Source organism: Dromiciops gliroides, chromosome 3 (genome assembly GCF_019393635.1).
Source record: "Dromiciops gliroides isolate mDroGli1 chromosome 3, mDroGli1.pri, whole genome shotgun sequence".
Lineage (NCBI taxonomy): Eukaryota > Metazoa > Chordata > Mammalia > Microbiotheria > Microbiotheriidae > Dromiciops > Dromiciops gliroides.
Genome location: NC_057863.1, coordinates 91,051,694 through 91,077,337, shown reverse-complemented (window position 1 = coordinate 91,077,337; position 25,644 = coordinate 91,051,694). Strand labels below are relative to the sequence as shown.

General features: G+C 38.9%; 1 protein-coding gene across 1 annotated transcript in view; it reads left to right on the top strand.

Moving 5' to 3' along the window:
* GTF2F2 (general transcription factor IIF subunit 2) overlaps positions 1 to 21,846 on the top strand; it is a 96,266-nt gene extending 74,420 nt beyond the window's left edge. Inside the window, exons 4-6 of the mRNA XM_043993365.1 lie at positions 3,935 to 4,034; positions 6,067 to 6,210; positions 21,587 to 21,846. Coding sequence (XP_043849300.1) covers positions 3,935 to 4,034; positions 6,067 to 6,210; positions 21,587 to 21,706 — 364 coding nt within the window. The 3' untranslated portion in view covers positions 21,707 to 21,846. The remainder of the gene's footprint in view (positions 1 to 3,934; positions 4,035 to 6,066; positions 6,211 to 21,586) is intronic.
* The last annotated feature ends 3,798 nt before the right edge of the window (positions 21,847 to 25,644 follow it).

Sequence of the window (25,644 nt, the reverse complement as noted above, 5' to 3'; positions counted from 1 at the left end):
GGTTATGGTCGAGGGAATAATGAAGGATCAAGGTGCCATCAATAGAAATAGTGTGGAGAGAGGATGAGTTTGAATTCTGGTTTGTGTATGTTAAGTTTGAAATGCTTATGGGACATGAGGTGGAGCTGTCTTATGGACAGTTGATAATGTGGGTCTAGAGATTAAGATAGAGATTTGGACTGTGTGTTATAGATCTGGGAACCACCTGAGTAGAGATTGATAATTGAACTCAGGGGAGTTGATGAGGTCACTAGAAAGTGGAGAGGAGAGAGTGAACCCAGGACATAGCATTGAGAGATGTTCTTAGTGTGTAGGAGAAAAAATGGTAAAGGTATAAGATAACAGATGTGGGGAAAAACACTGAATTTGGGGTCAGAAGACCTTGCTGGTTTCAAATCCTGCTTCCTGTGGATCCTTGGACAAATCATTTAACCTTTATGGGCCATAGGATCCTCATTTGTAAAATGAATGAGGTAGACCAAGTAACCTCCCAAGTTCTCCTCCAGCTTTAACCCTGTGATCCTATGATCTAGCAACAGAAACCAAAAAGGGACAGATCATAAAGAATCTAAAGAAAAAAATAAAAAAATCTAAAGAAAACTTATCAACAAAACCAGAAGTGTTCAACACTAACAGAAACTGCAGAGAAACCAAGTAGAATAAAGACTGTGAGGAAGGACATCGGATTAGGAGTTATTAGTTAGGAGGTTATTGGTAATCTTAGAGATAAATTTTCATTCAGTGGTGGGGTCTGAAGAGAGATTGCAAGAAATTAAAAAGTGAATGGGACATCAGAGCATTCATAGGAATGAGGCCTACTTTGTTAGAAATGGCCAATACATTGATTTGTTTCCCTTAGCTATATTTTCTTTTCTTTCTTTTTTTTTTTTTTTTTTGGTGGGGCAATGGGGGTTAAGTGGCTTGCCCAGGGTCACACAGGTAATAAGTGTCAAGTGTCTGAGGTCGGATTTGAACTCAGGTACTCCTGAATCCAGGGCCGGTGCTTTATCCACTGTGCCACCTAGCTGCCCCTTAGCTATATTTTCTTAAAAGGGAATGTTCTGGTGGGGGATGGTTTAATTGAGCAATATTTTTTAAAACCATCAATAACCATGTATTTTAAAGACTTTAAAAAATATGAAGTGGAATGTGAGGAAATGGAGTATAGATTGTTCTTTTTCCAAATATGCCTGAGAAAGGAAAAAAAAGATAAATACAAACTGTTACCTTCAATGGCAAGTTGAAGCACAACTGTACTAAATACTCAGAATACAAGTGCAATCAAAAAGCAAGATAATCTCTGCCCTCAAGAAGCTTATATTCAAATGAGGGAAGGCAACATATACAATTAATAAATGCTTTGGGGAGGGAGGCACTTGACTGACAGAAGGCATAAGGCAGAATGTCTAGATATCTCCATGAGCCAGCTAGACCTTGGTGTCCTGGTATGATGATTTTTTAGCAAGTATTAACAATGTCTACATTTCAGGGGCAGCTAGGTGGCACAGTGGATAGAGCACCGGCCCTGGAGTCAGGAGGACCTGAGTTCGGATCCGACCTAAGACACTTAACACTAGCTGTGTGACCCTAGGCAAGTCACTTAACCCCAATTGCCTCACCAAAAAAAAAAAAAAAACACCACAATGTCTACATTTCTCTGTGCTGCTTATTCCTGATTCTAGCCACTCAGCAATGTATAAAAAATAATGTTTACAAAGCCATTAGCACTAGACTCAGAAAAGTGTGATTTCTTCTAGTGCCTTAATGGATTGTCCCTTTAGTTCTGTTTTTATGCCACCTTATTACTGCCAGGTTGGCAAAATCCTTGATAGTTATTATCGTTCTGCTGATATTATAAACCAAAAAAGTCTCAAAAACAAATTATCATTTAAGCATAGAGTATATACTAGATCATTCTGAAATGTGACCTCATACCAAGTTCCTTAAACTCCCTGGGGTTCTGTTTCTTCATCAATGAAATGGGAATAAGCATCCCTAGCACATAGCCACCCTTTGATATATCTTGTATGTGCATAGTTATTCACATGTTGTCTCCTCCATTAAAATGTGGGCTCCTTGGGATCATGTTTTCCAGAACTTAGCACAGTGACATTCACATAGTAAAAACTTAATAAATGTTTGTTGACTGACCTAATTTTAAACCTCTATACCAGGTAACATGATAAATACAACTCTCTGGTGTGGTTGAGACATTATACATAAACACTCATAAGTATGTTTCTTGTAGGTTTAAGTAAATGTTTACATTTACATACGTCTATAGAGTTTAGATAAACTGTTTATAGTAAGAGAATACAGGTTCGTGATTCATTATATCTCCTCACAGAAATATGCTCCTTTTGCTTAAGCTAGATGAGTTCATCATATCTTTATGCTAGTCTTGTTTTCCCTTGTCCCCAAAGCAGCTTTTAGTCAATATATCTTTCCTAGTATGTTTTGATTGTTTGATTTATATACTCTTTACCAAATAAAATTACATAGTGCTAAAGAAACTTTACTGACCTCCATACTTGGTTCAAGGGTGAGTTAATCATTTTAGTGCATTGTTGTTGCATAGCAAGATTGTGAAAATGTGCTCTGACACTTCATGAGATAATGTTAAATGAATTATGTAGTGTTAAATAAAACCCTTTTTAAGTTACTTTAAATTATTCAAAGTTAATTAAAGTATTTTAAGATTTTATTCTTTGAAAAAATTCCATTTTCATTCTACAGGTTAACCTTTGGAATTTTGAACCATTGAGTACTCTTTCAGGAAGGAGCATGAGAAATTGTAGTTGGCTTTTTCAGTAGATAATTGAAAGACCGAGTTTCTGTTTGCGTTTTCCTTCCCAAACTGAGACTTGGAAAGAGGTGACTGTGGAAATACTTATCATTTTCTGTAATATATTTAAAAGATATCATACTTTACGTGACATTAGAAATTACAGATATCCTCAATTATCAGTGTTTAGGATTTAAAAAAAAAAACTGTATCAACAAAACCGGAACACAAATCAAAATGCAGTGACCTGTAACAAATGCAAACACAAGGAAAGATAAACATAAGCTAATGTTTGTAATGAAACACCCAAACACACTGAAACCCAAAAGAATGCTCGAACTATATAGTAAATCTGAAAGAAATCATTTATTTTGGGAAAAGGGAACTTATATGTATGTCCCTTCTGGGTGGCCCAAAGGTAGAAATGGTACAGTGTGCTTCTCCTATCTGGCTGACTCCTCCTCAGAATCCTTTGCTGAATCCAAGTCATGCCCTTTAACCCTGGCTGTCACAGAGGATTCTTCCCCAGGCCCTCTTTACTATTTCACTTGGTGTTCTCATCAGCTCCCATATACCCAAGTACCATCGCTATGCAGATGATTCTTAGTTCTGTTTATCCAGCCCTAACCTGACTCCTAATCTCCAGTCTCACCAGTTACCTATTGGACATCTCAAAGTGGCTATCTCATACATATTTTAAATTTGTGTCCAAAACTGAACTTGTTATCTTTCTTCCCAAACCTTCCCCCTCTGTCTAACTTCACTCATTTAAATATAGAACTTCAGTGAGTATTCGTTGATTACTAGCATGCCTGTACAGTCAGAAAATTGTATCGATTTGAGTCTGTTGATCAAAGGTAATTTTGAATGTTAAAATTTTGAAAATTGTTGCATTCTAAGTCTTAGGCATAATTACATAAAAGTAATGAGAGAAATTCCATAACCTCCAAATGAAAATCACATAATACTTTAAAGACTTAAATCACATAGGTACTAAATTACATTTTGTTTTGAGGCTGGCATACCATTGAGTTTGTCTTGGGATATTAAGGTGTAATTGTTACCAGTTGAATGATGGACATAATCTTATAAACTGGCAGTATTCGACCATACAAAAACGATTATATTAATGATTTCTCCATTTTTCAGGTTACAGATAGAAGAATCTTCCAAACCTGTAAGGTTATCACAACAGCTGGACAAAGCTGTTACAACCAATTTTAAACCAGTGGCTAATCATCAAAACAATGTAAGTTTTATCATTTTCCACATTCCATTTCCACTATTTTTGTTCTTATGCTTTATAATAGCTAGATAAATGGGGAGGCAGTGTTGATTTTGATACAGACGGGGAACCTTATTGATAGCTTTTTTTTTTTTTTTTTTTTTTTTTTTTAGTGAGGCAATTGGGGTTAAGTGACTTGCCCAGGGTCACACGGCTAGTAAGTGTTAAGTGTCTGAGGCCGGATTTGAACTCAGGTACTCCTGACTCCAGGGCCGGTGCTCTATCCACTGCGCCACCTAGCCGCCCCATTGATAGCTTTTTTTAAAAATTCTAAAGTATTTTAAAAACTCATAAGAATTTATAAATTTATTCTGCACTCAAACACTCCAAAAAGTAGCATTCCTATATAGAAAATAGACCAGAAAAAAACGATTAGACGTGAAATCAAAAATGCCTATTATGTAGTTTGCTTTTTTTAGTACAATAATAAATTCAACAAATGTGAAGTTTTCCTGTTTATATTTCCTTCTGAACTTCTGTTCCTTTCTGTATAACTTTTTAAATTTTTTAATGACTGCCTTTTCTTTTCTTTATTTTTGTGACATGATTGTTACTTCGACTCTCCTCTACAAATGAAAAAATAAAAGCACAACCTTTGTAACAAATGATCATAGTCAAACAAAACAAATCTACTCTTTGGCCATGTCTAGAAATATAGGTTTCATTAAACTTTTTGAGTCAGCTACAAAGTGTCAGATCTAGCAGTCAAACCCAGATCCAGTCCAGCCCTTTCCTCCTCTACCATACTGCCTCCCTATTTACTGTTTGACAGTGCACCTTACACTCACCAATCAATATTATTTCTTTTTTCTCTCTTTTTATCCTGTCCTGAGTATTCTCTTCAGGGCTTTTATGGATCCTTACGCAAATGTATCTTTTTAGACCAAACCTACAGCTATTCTGCCAAATCTTCTTTAAAACTATTTCTTTTGAGCATGGCGTACACTTCCATTTTAGTAGTTGCATTATTTATTCTCTGCTACTAAATATCCTTTCCATTGTTCCCTCTGCTTTGTGTATTGGTACATAGACAAATGAAGCCAATTTCCTCCACTAATATTTCTTCCTTTGAAAACTATAACAGCTTAATTGAACGTTTTTTTTTTCTTAATTTTTAGTTTAAAACTTCCTTGACTAGGTCAGCAAGTCTTCATATTAAGAAATCTGAATTCATTTCTCTGGTTAAAGCTATTGGCCAAGTCATTTGCTTCTTATGTTAAGCAATCGTGATTAAGACTGATTTTTGCAAGAGTTATGTTTTTCTTTAAGGAGGAAGGGGAGTAGATGGGAAAGAAAATAAATTTTTATTATTTGAATACAATTAAATATATTGTTGTTAGTTAAAAAAACTAAAATACAAAAAAGTACTGGCATGGTCTACTTAGATTCATTGGTACTACAAAAAAATAGGGACTGTGTTGGAGCTAAATTTTTTCAATAGGAATAATGTACATCCAGTCAGAATATGGTGGCAGTAAGTAGACTGAGGCTCAAGGGAATTAACATCAGTGAGGCTCATAAACTTAAGATTCACAGCCACAATCTTCCATTTAACAGGAATTTATCATCTTACTTTAAAATTTGGTTATATATTAATGATGTTATTGAGACTTAACATTGGTCAGGGCAGCATTACATGAGGTGTACCTATATTATTTTTCCTAACTTATGTCAAGGAAATTTTAAAATATTTATTAATTTGATGTTTAAGTGTTTCAAGATCCTTCAGGGAGTGGTTTAAGTTCATTTTTTTATTACTTATTTGAAATCCCTAATTACAAGATATATATAAGTTTTTCATCATCCAAAGAAATTAATTTAGTCATTCTGCTATCTCTTCTGACAAACTAAAATGGTGCCTCTGAGAAAATGATCGTATGTGTAGAGGAATTGTATGGTTCCAAGTGTGGAAAGACCAGTGATCCTTTTCATTTTCTATAGGCTCTTATTAAAGTGTCTTAAAGGTATATGCTCACCTGTTTCATTTTCTGAATAGATTGAATATGAGAAGAAAAAGAAAGAAGATGGAAAGCGAGCGAGAGCTGATAAGCAGCAAGTTTTGGACATGTTGTTCTCTGCTTTTGAAAAACATCAGTATTACAACATTAAGGATTTAGTGGACATCACCAAGCAGCCTGTGGTATGTACATGGTCCGTTGATCTGTCTTCTTTACTTGACCTATTCTAAAACATTATCAGGCATTTAAGTGCCACAGGGGAGAAAGAGCACTAGAGCCTGGAGGTAAGAAGACCTGAGTTCAGATCTGGCCTCTGACAGATCCTAGAAGTGAGACCCCAAGCAGGTCACTTCATCTTTTATTAGCAGCGCTTCCTTTATCTGTAAAAAGGGGATAGTAGGAGCTCCCACCTTATAAACCACTTTCCAAACCTTAAATCACTATATAAATATATTTATTTTAATATATGTGTGTGTATATATATGTATATATTTAGCTTTTGTGTGTGTGTATATACTCACATATGTGTGTATGTGTGTATATACACATATGCTGGAACGGAGAAGTGGAGCACGACACCTGCCTTCAGATACCTGATGGGTTCTCTTGGGAAGGAGGGGTGAAACTTGATCTATTCAGCCAATAAATGGAAGCTACAAAGAGACAAATACAGGTTAGATATCAGAAAAACTTCATGAAAGAGTTGTCAGAAGGTAGAATGAACTGCCTTGAGATAGAGGGGTCTTCAGTTAGAGATGGGAGAGGATGACAGTTATCTAGTAGGTTAACAGACGGCCCCTGAGGTTTCTTCCAACTCAGATTCTGTGACCAACCAGCTGACCTCCCTTGAGGTTTACAAACAGGCTGGAGGACCACTTGTCAGGCATGTCATAGAAGGGGTTTTTGTTTGGGTACAAGCTAGACTAGGTGGTCTCTGAAGCCCCTTCCAGACCCGATGAATCTTCCACAACAAAGTACATCGGTGACTTGCCCGAGGTCACATAACCTCTTATGGGACAAACTCAGGCTTTAAGGCAACTCCAGTGATTCCTCTAGTACTCTTTTCACCACACCGTGTTTCCTTTAAATAAATGAGTCCCAGAAAGATTATAAATATCTCTTGTGTTTAATAAGGAGAAAGAGAAAGAAAACCACTCACTTCAGTAATACCAGACACCTTGATAACTGCAGTCCTTTCCCCATCAAAGTCTTAAGGAAACGTTTCTTAAATGAGCAGAATTTAAAATAGAATAACTGATTAGAAGATCTTTTTTTCCTCATAAGTTATGAACCTTTTCTTTTTAGTAAGACAAAATATTTCAAAAGCTATGCATTCAGGCAAAAAGTTCTCATGAAATGTTTAAAAAATGAATTGCCTAAGAATAAGCAGTGAGACCTTCAGGCAGTGTTACATGTAGCAGATATCTTTTCCAGAAAAAAACTTTCTATAAGATTATTCTTTGAGACAGACTGATACAAAGAAAAGGAACTTGCAACATTTCTTTCAATTCTCTATGTTTAGATCAGGGGTTCTTAACTTTTTTTGTGTTGTGAAGCCCATTAAGCAGTCTAGTCTGGTGAAGCCTATGGACCCCTTCTCAAAATAAATAAATAAAATAAACTCTAGAATTACAAAGAACACCAATTATGTTGACATAGAGTTATCAAAATATTTTTAAAGAACAAATTCCTACACCCCAGGTTAAAAACTTCTACAATGCAGTAGTGATGCCTGAATTGACTAATCCTCTAGAAACAAGACTTTCATAAATAGGGGTTTTTTGGTTTTTTTTGGTTTTTTTTTAGGTCAGGGAGAATGTTGGTAGTGGCTCTGGCACTGCCAAAATGGTACCAACAGAGGCTGCTCCAGCAAAGTTGGGGGCACTCTATCTGAAAGTCAGAGAGGAAGTTGTTCATCTGTCTCCTTTCTCATCCATTCTCCTATATTTGCCTTGCTATTCTACTTTTTTCTCTCTCCTTTTCTTCTTCCCTCACCCTCCATTCTCTAAAGCCTTGTCTTCATCTGTTAATTTTTCTCTTATCCCCTCTCCTTTCCTATCTGAGCTAGAGAGAGCTACATAGTCATCTTCATTTGAGAGTAGAGGGGTTGCCAACTGTATTAGCTTTGCCTTCTGACATGAAGTGATTTCCCATGGAGTCCAAAGGATGTTGATGACTTCCTGAAAAAAATCAATCCCAGCATTTATAGGAGACAGGGACCTGACCTGTGTTTTCAGTGATATAGGGAACCCTCTAGCAATGCAGGTCATCACTTCTCTGCTATTAACGTCTTAGAGAATTATCTAGAGCTCTGAGATGTGAGATTGCTTGTTCAGGGTCACCAAGCCAGTCTGCATCAGAGGTCACAGGAGAGATTTCAACCCAAGCCTGTCTCTAGGACTAGCTTTCTAAACTCCTGTATCATACCTGCATTTTAGTTATATTTGAATGATAGTCTCATACAACAAATGTTTCAGGCCAAAAGATATATGATATTAACAGATCATCATTGTTATAAGCTGTATTCTTGGATTGCTATCGACTTTTGAGTGTCATTATTTCAAATATCCTTATTGGTTCTGAAAGACTAATTTGAGAAACCTTCACCAAGCCAGCTTCACATAAGGTCTCTCTCCGTTGTGTGGAAATATATGTGACTTAATTGTTAGTCAGAGGGAGTCGAATGTGTTATTCAGGAGCAAGTAATCCAATTAGCACATGACTAGATTCCAGTGTTCTGTGTGTAGTGAAAACCATTTTAAAGATTCTCTTACAATTCTTAACTTTAGGTTTTCTTACACAGAATGCTAGTGAAGCCATATTATTTATTCCTTAGCATCATTTCAACTTTGATCTTCAGCCTTAACCTTCTTATTTTTCTTTCCTAAAAATTTTTTCATATCTACAAAGTAGAAAACTATACAACATATCCTCAAAGAATCCAAACTATGTGAAGAGGTGACCGATTGCTCCTTTTGAAATAATGACCGGGCAGGCCCATTTTAAGCCCCTCTGCCTTCTTCCCCAAAAGAAAAATTCTACCACTTGACTGTTTCATTGCCAGCATTCCTTCAACCATCCATTTCTAGGATAGATCATTAATAGTATCACTGAAGGGGCAGCTAGGTGGTGCAGTGGATAGAGCACTGGCTCTGGAGTCAAGAGGACCTGAGTTCAAATCCAGCCTCAGACACTTGACACTAGCTATGTGACCCTGGGCAAGTCACTTAACCCTCATTGCCCCACAAAAACAAAAAAAGTCTTCTTAGCCTAAAAAAACAGTATCACTGAAAAACCCTTTCCCTGTTTATCTATTTTCTTTTTTTTTTTTTAAGTGGGGCAGTGAGGGTTAAGTGACTTGCCCAAGGTCACACGGCTAGTAAGTGTCAAGTGTCTGAGGCCAGATTTGAACTCAGTTCCTCCTGAATCCTGGGCCAGTGCTTTATCCACTGTGCTACCTAGCTGCCCCCTGTTCTGCTTTCTTTCTTTCTTTCTTTCTTTCTTTCTTTCTTTCTTTCTTTTTTAAAATCTATTTCACAATAGAGATTACTTTGGTTCAACACAAAACATAAAGGTTAGCTGCTGTTATTGTTATTGGTGCTTGATGACCTCAAAAATGTTTTCATTCAACTTGTCAGATCTATAACATCTGTCCTACTTACTGCCTTTGGCCACCACCACAAAAAAGAAATTGGGGAATTCTAGCCTGGTAAACTATCCTTTTCTCAATTGTCTGTAAGTTTAATTTTGTGCTTACTGGAAATGATGTGAGGCACTGACAATACAATGATGAAAAATAATGTTTCCTGCCCTGAAGAAGATTATAATCTATGGTATGGATGAGACATGTATGTATGTACACATACCTACATATATTTTATATATACATACACAAATAAATGCTTTATAAGGCAGTATGTTACAGGGGCAACAGAGAGGGCACTTTCATCTGGGATAGGAAAGAGGGAATCATGTAAAATTTCAAGGAAAAGGTGATGCCCAAGCTGAGACTTCAGAGAAGAAAAGGATATTTCAAGAAGCAAAGTTAAAAAGGAAATGCATTCCAGGCATAGAGTTTATTCTGGGGAGCCAGGAGAACGGTATACAATCAGGGATCATCCAACAGACCTGCTTGTGTCTACCACAGATATACATGAATGGGAGTAGGGAGAAATGGCTGGAAAAGATTGCAGGTTGGAGGAAGACTGTAGAGTACCTTAAATGCTGGAGTAGAAAATTTTTATTTGTCCCCTCAAACGTTTTTGAACCAGGGAATTATATAGTCTGACCTGTGCATTAGGAAAATGAATTTGGCAGCTATGCAGTTTGAGATAGGAGAGCCTGGAAACATGTTATCAGCTGGGAGTCTTCTGCAATTGTCCAGATGAAGGGTGGCAAGACTCTGAAGCAAAAGGGAAAGCAAGATGTAAGATGTAGCAATATTTGTTCTTTCACTCCCAGAGTGAAGTCTCTTTCTGGCATCTCTAAGAGTTTGTCAGGTGCAGTATAAATCTAAGTAACACTGCATTTTAAGTGACACTTTTGTATGTGTTGGTAAATTCTGCTGAACTACTTTTTCCCCTCTTTTTTAAAGTCTGTTACAAGGCATGGCTCACTGGGTAGGGAAGAAGAGAGGAATATATTCAGAAATGAAAGGAAGATTAAAAGATGCCAGATTTTTGCTTCAAAGATGTCTATAATAACGACTTTTTGTTCATGAAGCAGAGATGACAGCCTATTTCTAAATGCAAAAATATGTATATCTCTAGAGGCTCATTTAAATATTTGTAGCATTTAAGTCATACCATTTGGGTACCCGTTATTTAAGAAAGAATAACAAATTCCTTGTTGAGGCAAGCTATTCTCATTTCTATATTTATCATTAAATAGTAGCATCAGTGGTCTGAACATTACCTTTGTCCATTCAACTTACACTCTAAAAGTGTGAATAGTCTGAATCACCAAAGCTCACTGGACCTGTTTAATTGCTTTTCCCCCTAATTTTCACTTTCTTTTCTCTTGTTCCCTCATTTTTTCTTCTTTTAATGCATATGACTTTCTGTCTACTTTTAGTTTCTTTTTCCCATTTTCACTGCTGGAGTATCTGCCACTCTTACTTTTTCTTCTCCTTTCCCCTTGCAGGAAAGTGAAAAACCAGTCTATTGGTTTATAGCACCAGAATTCTAATCAGCAACTTAAAAAACGATACCAGATACATTAAAACAAATTCTATGGATATACAAAGTTGTATATTTTCCTTGGCTTTTTGTGTAGTGGGAGCAAACATCTGATAGGAAATGTTTAGTTCTTCAGAAGTCACTTATGCAGGTATTTAAAGATTTTGTAAGTTCAAGGACCCAGGACTTACTTGAATAACTTCATTTTTGTAAGTGGCACTGCTATAGCTAAAACGGCAAATGGCCTTTCCAAGACGTATAACTAGCTTTCGTTCTGTGTTAGCATAACTAGCATATCTGTTTAGTAAAAGAAGGTCCTGAGCATAGGTTTTAAAGCAGAAAGGCACCTTAGAGATCAACTAGTCCATCCTCTCATTTTATAGTTGGAGAAACTGAGGCCAGTCAAAGGTGAGTGACTTGCCAAAAGTGGCATAACTAATGTCAGAGCAGAGATTCAGACTCGGCTCCTCTGACTCCAAGTCTTATGACCTTTACTTGTTAGCTCAAGATTCATGGCTTGATTACAAGTGTCAGGCTGCAGAAACATTAATGATAATAAAATATGTGGGATGCCTGTGACAAATGGATGAAATCTAAGCTTCAGTATTTCAAGGCTAAATCTTTCTACCACTAGCATGGAACTTGGTTTCTCTAGGACTTAGTAGAAGGTCTTTAAGAATTTTGATGGCTGGGGCAGCTAGGTGGCGCAGTGGAAAAAGCACCAGCCCTGGATTCAGGAGGACCTGAATTCAAATCCAGCCTCAGACACTTGACACGTACTAGCTGTGTGACCCTGGGCAAGTCATTTAACCCCAACTGCCTTACCAAAAAACAAAAAAAGAATTTTGATGACTGTGGCCAAACTCATGATGAGCCAGATAGCTGAGACTGGTTCTCCCTATCTCACCCAGGTTGGAAGTACAGCAGCTACTCATAGGCCTGATGCCATCACTGATAAGTAAGGAAGCTTTAACTTACTCTGTTTCTGAACTGGGCTGATAAGCTCCTCCTCCATCAACTGGAGTCCCACCCCTACTCCTCAAGGCTCACTATATTGGTGATAGGGACAGCTAGGTGGCGCAGTGGATAGAGCGAGCACTGGCCCTAGAGTCAAAAGGACCTGAGCTCAGATCTCACCTAAGACTTACTTTTTAGCTGTGTGATCTTAGGCAAGTCACTTAACCCCGATTGCCTTAAACATCCAGAGGCCACCTCCAGTTGTCCTGATATATATCTTGCCATTGGACCCAAATGGCTCTAGAGGAAAATGAGATTTGGTGATATTGCACAGTCCTCCCTCACTTAAATCCCATTCATTGCAAGTCATCACATCGCTCTGATGTCATGGTCCTCTTCAGGAATGAAGGACAAACAGCAATATTGGTGACAAACTAGTAGTCTGGGCCCACTGCCTCTCAAAATTACCAAGCTCAAGCAATACATCAGCCTCAGCTTCCCCAGTAGACCATTGTATTAGTAAATATTATATCACCTTGTTCAGTCAGAAAGTTAAATGCTTAGCTAGCTTAATAAAGTATTATCTTTTTGTAGGGAAAAAATGTCAATTGAATTAGAATTACCATATACATCCCAGAATACTCAATATTCAGGCCAGCAGGATCAATATCGTCTACTGTTCCATCTTCCTGTCTCCATTTCCTATTATTGCTCCATTAGCCTAAAATAATATAATCAACAATCTGTTGCTAATATAACTGATTTTTCCCATTAAAAAAAAAAACTTTTCCATAATCTCCTGGTTACAAAGTGAGGCAGAGTACATTAACTTTTTAGAAATATCTGCTGATTCTTAATAAATTGCCCTGGGGTTTTAGGGGAAGTTTTGTTTTGTTTTTTTCTTTTGGAGGAGGGAGGGAGTACCTTAACACTTGGGCTAGAACTTATTTCCATGCCTGGTATGAAAATTATTTCAGAAAAAAATCAATGCTCCTTTCAGTAGGCTTTACAGAGTAATCAATATCATGCTCTGCAGGTTTCACTAAGTGTTATAACTTTAATCTTCTAGCTCACGAACTGGTGCTTAATTCCTAAAATCAAGTCGATTGGAAGGAATAACTTCAGCCTTTTAAACCCTGCTTTTTCCCCTCTAACTTCCGATTCTGATTTGCCACTTCACTTGAAGGGGGGGGGGGGGCGAAGGGAAAGGTAATATGATTTTGATAGGTTAATATCTCTTCTTTCTCAGACTTCCTAAGATTAAAATTTTATTTCTCTCACTGCCTCCTATATACATGGATAAATGCAATCTGCTTTTTTAAAAAATGTGCCTTTCCTGAATGTAGATCAAAGCATACCATTTTTCACTTTATTTTTTTGTGAGGTTTTCCCCCCTTTTGGTCTGTTTCTTCTTTCATAACATGAATAATATGTTTTACATGATTGCATATATATGTTAGATCAAATTGCTTACTGTCTTAGGGAGAGATGAATTGAGGGACAGAGGGAGAAAATTTGGAGCTCAACATTTTCAAAAAATAAATGTTAAAAATCATCTTTATACATAATTGGGGAAAAATAAAATACTGTTTTTTAAAAGTGGCCTTCCCGATTTATAATAATCAACTAGGAAAACAAAATTAAGTATTTTTAGTTTTGGTATTGGAAGCTAATTCTGAAAGAGGTCTCCCTTTTGAGTAAATGCAACTAGTTTTAGTGATTAAGTAAGAAGATGCATAAGAATTAGTCTTATCATTGACATGTGCTCAAAACTAAACCCTTCCCTCAACCCAGACTTTTTTATATGAACAATCTCTATTCATTGAAAATGCTGCATAATTCATTGTGAATTTGTCTATTGATACAAAATACACCCACAGAGATTCTAAGCTTGCCTTTTAATTTCAGTTTCAGTGATGTCAATATATTTTCTTCAGCTACACTAACAGCAAGGAAGATTTTTCTCTTTTGATCTCACTAATGTGATTGTCAGAGTGCTAAGGTGCTATAATTCATTTCACAGCTTTCAAAAAGAAGATTGTGTCATCTTAATCTTTATCTGTTGTCTTCAGTGTCTTTGATTCTTCATACATAACATTATGATTCAAAATTCATTTAACTGTGCCCTGTCGTCTTTGGTTGTAGCCACCATTCCCATTAAGCCTAATTTAAAGCATTCTCCATATAATGTTGTCAAAGCCACCTGAGCAGTAAGATAGACCGGAAAGACCCCTGGACTTTTTAGTCAGGAGAATCGGCCTCAAGGCCTGGATTTGCATCAGGCCAGCCGGGCGACCTACAATGAGTCACTTAATCTCTCTGATTTTAAGTCATCCAAAAAGAGTGGGGATGATGTGTGCCCTCCTTACCTTCTTAAGTTACTGCAGGGCTCAGGTGTGCTGATGTTTGAAAGTGCTTTGTAACCATCTGGCACTGACTGCAGGCGCATAATAAGCTTGTTACACCATTGCTTGATTTTGCTTGTTAGTATTTAAGTACCAGGTTAATCAGTTAACCTTGGTCTTCTCACCTCACCTCCAGTTTACAAAAAGTTCATTATATTCAGTAGCGGATCAAGGAAGCAAAAGTTTGGGGCATAAGAAGCATCTGAACAGCATCTAGAATACAGGATCTGGATTATTGATTGGATAGAAGGATTGTGATGCTGATTGGCTGTCATTTAAGATTTTTCTTTGGTTATCAAATTTTGAAGTGTGATTGAACTTGAAAAGGAGTTAAGGAAGGAGGCAGTTTCAGATGGTGAAAGTTACGAATCTGAATCATCTGTAGCAAAAGTGCATGAAATTACAAGTCAGAAGTAGGAAAGGGATTAGAGAGAAATAATTTCCTAAGAATCTCTGAAAAAGGTCCAGTACAAACTCTCAGAATACGGAACAGAATTCTCAGCTAAATAGAAGGTAAATGCAGAGGTGTGCAAAACACACATGTGTACTAAAGTGAGTCACAGATCTGAAGTCTTGAGGAGCTACTGCAATAGAAGTTAATGATGGTTGTGCCACGAGGAAGATCAGAGCTGGAGCCTGAAGTCATGGGCGCTGGTGGACAAAGGCCCTTGCAGCTGGAGGAAATCATCTCTGCCCCTCTCCCCCAAATCAGCCTTCCCCCACTTACCTCTTTATATGCCCATCGCTCCAGGAGAATGCAAGCTCTTGGATACCAGTGACTTCCTTTCATCTCATCTGTGTGTCCCCAGTGCCCAGCACATATCACTTTGTACTAGGTTATTGGGTTGGGACAGAGGATGTGTCAGGCTGGAAAGGAACTGAGTAGATTAAATGGCATGTGACTTCCATCAGAGTCGCTTAGAAACCAAAGTTCATCTTGCTAAAGTAACTGATACTAGATACCTTTGACCTTGTCGGGTAGACCTTTGCACTGGGAGTAAGGAAATCTGGGGACTGTTGACTTTCTCATCATCTGTTGTAGAACCTTTGTGAGAAGCTTTACTTTCATAAAGTCACAACAGTCATAGGCTTATGGAGGTGGAAAGAATCTTGAGACCTCAGCCCCAGCCTTAAAAAATAATGACGGGGGCGGCTAGGTGGCGCAGTGGATTAAGCCCTGGAGTCAGGAGTACCTGAGTTCAAATCCGGCCTCAGACACTTGACACTTACTAGCTGTGTGACCCTGGGCAAGTCATTCAACCCCCATTGTCCCACCCAAAAAAAAAAAAAAAAGAATGAGGCATTATCAAAGAGGGGATGCTTGAGCCTTGGGAAGGGGAGCTCTGGAGAACTCTGCATAACTAGGTGGTTTTAGAAGCAGAAGAGGAGCCCAGGCCCCTTCCCTCAGAGGCCGGTGCTCTTTCCACTGTGCCATGCAGCCTCTTTCAGTGGGATAGAGGTCAGATGTGTTTTTTAAATGGCCAGAGTAAGGAATGATTTTGAAGTTCTTCATTTTAAGTTATTTGGGAAATGAAAACGCTGCTTATGAATGGGACATGGCATTCCGTGAAGGTGCTGGACCAATGGGGTGATACAGTATTGGGATCATTTACATATATGTGACTATTGGTCTTGGCACTTGGTGCTTTTTCTCATTACTTTATACCTGACCCTGAGGGAGCCCAGGGAAAAGTTTCTCCTGGGCCTGATGATTCAGTCATACACCTTTCTGTTATGTTGGGTTTAGCCTGGGCATGGAGATGTCCAAAAGTGAAATGAGATACATCAGGAGGGGCCCGTGTCTAGAGGTCTCCAATAGAGATGAGATGACCACTTGTCAAAGATTTAGAGTGTTTTAATTCCTGTACAGGACACTGTGACCTCCATTGCCCCTTCATTTTTATGTAATACCCACTGCCCTGCTTTATAGGATTAAGAAGAATTATGCTCCTGACAGGTGGTTTGTTTTTTTTTTTCAGTTATAAGAACTTCGACCACTGAAATTTCCCTTTCTTACTATTAAATCTTAAGCTAGTTTTATGAACCATGGTTCTATCCAATAAAGAAGAATATATCTATTCGAAATTTTTATCAACTGCCATTTTGGTTCACATCTTTTCCAAAAGTAACTGTGGAGGGGCAGCTAGATGGCGTAGTGGCTAGAGCACCGGCCCTGGAGTCAGGAGTACCTGAGTTCAAATCCGGCCTCAGACACTTAACACTTAGTAGCTGTGTAACCCTGGGCAAGTCACTTAACCCCAATTGCCTCACTTAAAAAAAAAAAAAAGTAACTGTGGAACAGAAAACCACAGCCAGGCAGTAACCACTGGTGTTTCAGAACAGGAAATTCGCTTTGTAAAGATAAGTGTTATTTTGGAATTCATCAGGCCCAGGTTAACTTTGTATAGGCAGCTGGTGGTAACAGAGACCAACAGAAATGAAGCAAACTAAACATCCATGCTTTCTTGCTATTAGTAGTCGGCTTCCTTGGGGAGGGGCCCGGGGAACACATACAGATTCCTTTTCTTAGTGGCTACATTATTTTAAAATTTTTTTAAATTTAAATGTAACCTTTGCATAAACATTTGTGTAAGATCTGTGAATAAAAGCCTAGTTGGGTTACGTTTTTGCTTAACATTCTAAGTATGAGGGCTTAGGTTCCAACTTTTAACTTAAAGGTAAATTCATTCTCTGGGATATTTTAATTACCCTCTTGAAATTCAAATATATTCTTTATATGAAGCCTCCCACAGATGTGGCTAGATCCTTTCCAGACATCAGTCCATCGTTTGGTTTGGAGCATTCATAGAGAAAAGGATGGTTGGATGGCTGCAAGAAATGGCATGGGTGGGAGGAGGGACAGGAAGAATCAGAATCAGTCAGCTGCTCTGCCATGTGATTCTACATATATTGGCTCAGGCTTGGGAAGGAGTAGGACGCAGAGTCATGGGCTGGGGGAGAAGACTCCAAATTTCTGTCTCAAAACTGCACATTTTTTTCCCTTGCACCAAAGCAAATGGTTTCCTTGTCCTTTGACCTGTCGGGGTTGTGCACATGACTTGCTTTTCTCTCCTACAGAACCTGTGGAACTTTCTTTCCCAAATTCAGTCTGGCTGTAAACACTCCCACACAGCTCTTTGAGGAAGACTTGCTGGACCTGAGCCAGTCAATTCCTTCAGATCTTGTACTGCAGAAAAGCTTAGTCTCTAGGGAGAAATCTCCCCAATCTTGTGATACAAAGTAGATCATTATATTTCTTTAAAATAAATGAAAAGGGGCAACTAGGTGGTGCAGTGTGAGCACCGGCCCTGGATTCAGGAGGACCCGAGTTCAAATACGGCCTCAGACACTTGGCACTTACTAGCTGTGTGACCCTGGGCAAGTCACTTAACCCCAATTGCCTCACAAACAAACAAACAACAACTATATATAAAGAAAAAATTAAACAAAAAAATATATGATGAAAGGCAGAAAAACAAACACCATAGGAGGAAGAGACAGATTCCAGCACTCAGAGTTTGGAAGAACCCTCATTCCCCTTTATCACACATAGTTGTCCCTTAAGAACTTGACTCAGTAACCAAAAGAAGAGACTTTTGTTAGTCTGCCGTCCTATTAGAGGTTTGAAAATCTCCTTCCTATCTTTGTGTGTTGCCTCCAGTTTCTTTCTACCAGAATGATTTACAGACTTAGTGTAAAAGTAACCTACCCAGTCACATAAAAGTAGGTTGAATTAATGTCATACCACAGTGTATTTCTCAAACTATGGACCACAACCTTACAAGGGAATCAGTTGTGTATTAGGGAGGTCTACACAGCTGATGGTCCAGAGGTGGTAGCCTTGTCTCTGTGATATAACCTCTTCTTCTCCATGCTGTGCCTCAACTCAGTCCCCCTGCTCTCTTCTTAGCTGCCACATCTACCCGGCCTCCCTCCACCCCATTGTTTGTCCCTGCCTATGGACCTTGCGAAAGGCATTCCCTGGCTGCTGCCTCCTGACATGGCTTTTTGCCTCAGCCTGTTTTCTGCCTGTTTGCTCAGTGTCTACATTGCCTGGTCAAGGTCATAGAGTATTAGGCTAGAAGTGACCTCAGTGAGCATTTAGTCCTACCCCATTGTTTTTACCAATGTGGACAGGTTAGCAGGCGTGGGGCAAGTGGCCAAGCACCCCATCAGTTATAGGCTTGAGAACAAGCAGGGACATTGACCTCTGAACTCCCAGGAAACATTGTCTAAAAATAGAACTTTGCTGCGCTTACATCATTTTAGGAGCCTTCCAATACATCTCCCCTTCTCCGACCTGTGTTTTCTGTATCAGAATTACAGCTGCTGCTCTTAACAAAAGAGCCTTGGATTGGCAGTCAGGCCCGTGCTGGAAGGTGTTGTCAGTATACTGACTTTCAGTCTTTTTTTAACCTGTAGCTTCTAAAAGGCAAACCACTGCTTTTCATGTATCTAACTCACTGAGACAGACCCAGTAAATCACCATGTTTGGTTATTTTGTACTTGGACTGCAAATAATGTGTGCCTAACTCATAGTTATGTGTTTATGATTCCTTTTCCATTAGTTCTTGAGGTGTTCATCTTTTTTTTTTTTAATGTAATTTGAAGTACTTGCCAATTGATGTTTGTCATCTGTCATCCATGTGTATGCATTCAGAAAGGTCCCTTGCCAACCCACCAGCAGATGGTTTGGCAGGGCACCATTGGGTCACTGGGAGACCACAGCCCCCAACCTCATTTGATCCCGTGCTGCCACCTGCTGGGCTTGGGCTGGCAGTGCTGACGTCACAGTACAGAGCCTTTTGAGCCACCAGAGTTTTGTTTTGTTTTGTTTTTTAAAAACCTTTAGCCTTGGGGCAGCTAGTGGCACAGTAGATAGAGCACCAGCCCTAGAGTCAGGAGTACCTGAGTTCAAATCTGGCCTCAGACACTTAATACTTACTAGCTGTGTGACCCTCGGCAAGTCACTTAACCCCAATTGCCTCACTAAAAACAAAACAAAAAACCTTTAAGCCTTTGATTTGGGGGAAGAATGCCTTAGAAGTACTCCCCAGTAAATGTGGAGCCTCTCACCCCGATAGTGTGTCTCAGTAGGCTAAGAAGCAGACTCGGGCACCTCAGAGAATCCTAGGCCTCCAGAAAGAGAAAGTGGCCATCTAGAAAGAGCCCGCAGCCCAGAGGTTCAGATCTTTTTATGTCTCCGAGACTCCTTCTCAGAGTAATCTCTTTATTAACTGCATAAGAAAAACTACACGGAATTACAAAGGAAACTAGATGTATTGAAATTGTTACCCATTTTTAAAAACCTGTTTGCGGTTCCCAGGTTATAAACACTTTATCTAACCCAAGCAATTTGTCTGTCACACAATTAGTGCAAAACCAGGCCTAAAATTCCTGTGATTTTTCTCAATAGCTCGGTCTTCTCCTGTCACAATAAAGTCAACTTCTAAAAGAATTCTTCCATCTCTCATTGTCCCTCTCCCCCCCCAAAAAAATGCACATTTAGAGAGTAGCCGGGGAGGTCTGTTGATGTTCCTCGTGGTGTCCCTTGACTTCCCAAAAGAATCAGGAATAGACAGCACTCAAGGGCCCCAGAAGCCAGGGTTCCTCTTTCTAAACCCCACGACTGGCCAGTGGAATTTTGAAGTCGTGACTAAAAGGAAAACTACATGCAGGAGGGGTTGTGCACACAAACCAGAGTGTAAAGACATCCCAAACCCACACAGCACTGACCCGGATACCCAAGACTAAGACTAGGCTGGATCCGAGGCAATGGGCACAAGTCAGCCACCAGACAAGAGCTCCTTCTCTACCTCCTCACTCTCTTTCTTCCACCACAGGAACTTGTCCTCAAGCTTTTACCACCCAGCTTCCTACTCAGAGTTGGGGGCACTCAAGCTTGGTTACTTTTTAACTCAGATGAGTCATTGTGTGACTATACATACTAAATACTCAACGTTGTTTTTCTCATTGAATTTCCTATTGAAGAAACTTTTGAGAGTGAGATTGAGTTCTTCAGCCCCTGGGAAATCCCTTTTGAGTGATCAACTTTTCTTCCCCCCCCCCCCCATGATTAAATTAACATAGGTCAGCTTATAACATGCCGCTCCTTTCCTAGTCCATCAGCAGGGTTACAGTTATTTACATGCTGGAGCAGCATCAGTTTGAATGGTGTGCTACAGCAGCATAAACCACAGGGGATCAGGTCCTTTTTTCTCCTTTTAGGTAACCTCATTTACTTTTCTGTTGGTGGGAAGAAATTGTAGAGCGCCGCATGCCTCCTTGAAACCAGTCAGAGCAGATTGCCATGTATTTTGAAGTGCTTTGCTATCACTCCTGAATTTTTCCCTGCTGTCCTTGCAAGCAAGCCAGTGCTCCTTCTATGACCCGGAGTAACAGAGAATGTGATTGACTGGCCAGGCATCTCCTGTGACTGGCAAGCTTGGAGCTCCAGATTTCCTGATTCAGGCATTTTTCCTCAGCACCTGTAGCCCTGTACTAACTGGTTACTCCACAGTAATAACCCTTTCTCACCCCCTCCTGGACCCTTGAGGCCTCTTACAGCCGCCAGCATTGTGACTTCATGTAGAACTCCACAATTTACTCCCAAGCTTGGCAGAAATGGATTATTACTACTGCTACTGTTATTAATGAGGTATCCTCATAATAATAAACATTGAATGCCAGTAATTTGCTAGGTATTGGTGTATTTTCATCTAGAAAAATCACCTCTGCTTTAAATTTGGTTGCATGCATAGATTTCCAGCCTCTCATGAATTCAAATACATGGTAATTGTATGTGTGACATGACTAATAGACTAGTACCAGAAGCCAGCATAGCAGAATTCTTTAACTGTAGTCAAGAAATCCCACTGAGAGCTTGACATTTGTCAGGTCGTAATTCTTGTTACATAGAAGTCAGCTTTGGCAAACAAATAATTGTGTTTTAAGAAAAGTATAGTGATTGCCTGCCTTCATAATCTAATCTGTTTTGGTTTCTTTTTTTTCTTCTTTAGATATACCTGAAGGAAATCTTGAGAGAAATAGGCATTTACAATGTTAAGGGGACCCACAAAAATACCTGGGAACTGAAACCAGAGTATAGACATTACCAAGGAGAAGATAAGAGTGACTGAGAAGACCTCCCCTGGGTGCCCACAAGGAGCTGCTGACAGGGTGGCTTGTGACTGTACTGAGCCAACCCTGCCGTTGTCCTCAAGACTTTGAGCAGTCTATTAAAAGGAGTAAAGTGACAGATACTTTTTTAATTCCTCCAGCTTTACTTTTTGGTTTGTTTTTTTAATAGTTTCTAAAGTTTTGGGGAGGGAAGTTATTTATAAAAGAAATTTGTAAATGATCGTTTGGGGCAGCTAGGTGGCTCAGTAGATAAAGCACTGGCCCCAGATTCAGGAGTACCTGAGTTCAAATCCAGCCTCAGACACTTGACACTTGACACTTACTAGCTGTGTGACCCTGGGCAAGTCACTTAACCCTCATTGCCCCACAAAACAAAAGACAAAACAAACAAAAGAAATTTGTACTACACTGATGCAATGGATTGTTTTGCTTTTAAGTTGGTTTTGTTTTCAAGTATTGACTTTAAAATTTTAAATAAGGAAAGGCTTCCTAACACCATGAAAAGGCCTGAATTAACAGCAAATGTCTTGGTGAACACAGCATGGCTTTTACTGCCCACAGTGGACAATTGATTTAAAATGGAGATTGGTATAACCTAGGGAAAGGAAGGCAAACCACAGTCTCCTTGAATGAAAAATGCAAGATTTCTGCACTCTGAAATATGCTGAAGAACAGTGACCTGTTAAATTTTTTCAATGTGATCATGTGTCAGGTTTAAGTTTATCAATAAAAGAGACCATTTTAATTTGTACCAGAGTGTTTCATATTACTACCTTTTGGACCCTGGAGATTCTGATTTGAATAGGAAAAAAAAATGAACTGCTTGTCTTTAACTCACTAGAAATAAAATCCAAATACCTTACAAAAACTGAAGCATGTTAAAAAGAAAATGAGATAGGTAAAACTGTGCCTCCCCAAGCATATAGTATAAACTCATATTTGGCTTAGTGGATAGAACACTGGTCCTGGAATCAGGAAGACCTGAGGCATCCAGCCTCAGACACTAGCTTTGTGATGCTGGGCAAGTCACTTAACATCTGTTTGCCTTAATCCATTAGAGCAGGAAATGGCATATCAGTCCAGTATCTTTGCCAAGAAAAACCCACTGACAGTATTGGTGGATTCTTGTTCATGGGGTCACAAAGAGCTCAGTGACTGAACGAGTCATTTAAAAGGTTTGTTGACTCATGTCTCACAAAAAGAAAGCTACGATGAGGGAGAAGGAAGGAAATATAAAAACAGGGAATGCTTTGGAGCCAAGGTAATTCCATTTTTTTAAAAATCCTAAATAAATTTTTTTTTTAATGTAACTTGACAGTGCAGAGCCTTTTGTGATAACGAAGGCTTGGAAATAAAGTGGTTGTCTTCAGTTAGGGAGTGATTAAACATATTAGGGTGTGTGACTAATGGAATATTCATGTGCAGTAAGAAATGACAGGTAGGAAGAATTCACAGAAACATGGAAAATTTGTTTGAATTCATGCTGAGTGAGCTAACAGAATCCAAAGACTGATATACATAATGGCTACAGTCACATAAATGAAAAGATAACTCTTAAAGAGGTAAATTCTGAGTAATTGAAAAATCCAGTAATGCTCTCTGAGCACAGATAATGAAAGAGGACACCCCCCCCCCCATTTCTCTCATCAGAAAGATGGGATTTGGAGGCAGAATGTTGCAGGTCTTGTCATGCCATGACCTGACTTTTTCTTTCTGTTATAAGGGACGATTCAATTGTGGGATCTGGTTGGGAGTTATAGTCAAAAAAAAGAATGCTGTAAGAACAAAAGGCATCCGTAAAATTTATTGAGAAAAAAAAAAACAGTTGACACAATGATCATAGGAAAACACATTGAAAGACACCAAAACAAGGTCCTCCCATGGTGTCTACTCTTGAATGAAACAAAAAACCACCTCTGCTTTCCTCTCCTGTCCCTTGCTGCCATAGTCTCACACAAGCAAAGGCTTTAGAAAGCAACATAAGCCATACAGAGGGATCCCCGCAGGTCACCTATTGACAAAACCACACATTTAGGTATTTCTTTTTTTATTAATACAACAGCACATTAAAATCAGATAAGAACTACATTTTAATCTAGTTGGGGCCACCCTCAGGAGTATTGTGGACCACAATGGAAGCCCAGGGGCTTCCATGTTTGGAGCCCATGTTTAGTGCATAAAGTGTTGGACTTGGAGTCAGAAAGATGTATGTGACAATAGATGAGTAAATTAACCTCAGTTTTCTCATCTTTGAAATGAGGATGGTAATATATATGTCTATCTCATCCTTAGATACCTGTCCCAGCCTTTTTATGACATTCAAATGAGATGTTTTGCAAACTTTAAAGCACTTAAATTTTATTACAAATAAGATGCCTTATAAATTACCAAAAATAGTCTGCTGATCCTCAGAGCTGCCCAGTAATCTTCACTCTAAAGAGAAACAGTCCTTAAGAAATAATCTATTTTAGGGGACAGCTAGATGGCACAGTGGTTAAAGCACCAGCCCTGGATTCAGGAGTACCTGCGTTCAAATCTGGCCTCAGACACTTGACACTTACAAGCTGTGTGACCCTGGGCAAGTCACTTAACCCCCATTGCCCTTAAAAAAAGAAAGAAAGAAAGAAAGAAAGAAAGAAAGAAAGAAAGAAAGAAAGAAAGAAATAATCTATTTTAGTATAAAAATGACCAGAAAAGGGACAACAGCCATATTTCCTCTTTAGTATTGGTTTTAACCTGTTCCATGTGGATAGTTACTATATGTTGCGATTGCCTGGGAGTTGCGTACACTCTATAAGATTTTGCATATACAGATATTACTTAATTTCAAAAGACCTGTGATTTCACTAATTCAGATAGCAAGCCCTCAGTGCCTTACCCACTTTTATGATAAATTGTTATGACCAAAAATACCTCAGCACCTTTTGAATATAATGGAAGCGTTTTTCTGACTTCCAGTGCCTGCTGACCCATCAGTTGAATCAAGATAACCCAGTATATAAAGTATGGAACAAAAGGATTGGTATTGTTGACCCCATTTGGAGTTTTCTTAGCAAAGACTGGAGTGATTTGACATTTCCTTTTCCGGCTCATTTTACAGATGGGGAAACTGAGGCAAACAGGGTTAAGTGACTTGCCCAGGGTCACACAGATAACAAATGTCTGAGGCTGCATTTGAACTCATGCCTTCCTGACTCCAGACCTGGCACTCCATCCAATGCACCACCTACCTGCCCTAACAAAAGGCCTGAGTGAATGTTAATCTGATTACTGGACACATATGGCATTTCTTAAAGTTTAGAGACTGAGTTAGGAGAACTGTGTTTTTAAAAAATCAGGTCATGGACAATAACTTTCTTATGTTCCCTGAGCCAAAAGGCCATGAATCAAAATCCCAGTGAGCTATAATTGTATTGATAATGACCATCTGTGCAAAGGCATGAGATCCCTAGGCTCTGGGAAATTCAGAGATAAAATGTTTCACAGACTTCAGCTCTCATTTTTATGCAGTGCATAATAAATTAGCAAAATTAGCCACATGGTGAACCAATTTTTTCTCCTACCACCTCAACTAACATTCTCAGACTCCAAAGCAGAGATTTGGTAGTGGAAGCAATAGATAACACATTGCTTCCCCCTAGTTATTGCCCTAGAATCCCTAGGAGGGGAGAAAAATGATGAAGTGTGACCAACATGTGCCATGGATGGAACTCGTTTTTTACATTTAAGACAAAAACTAGGGTGGCACAGTTGTGTTATTTAAGTCTTAAAAATTGATATGGGGATGTTGGCAACTGTGCAACTAAATCTACAGTCCCAGAATAAGATTCTTCCTGAAGCACCAAGAAAAAACCAACAGTTCACCTTTTGTTTTTCACAAGGATTCCAGCGGGATGTAAAATACATCCTTCAATATATCCTCACTATGTTATTAGAT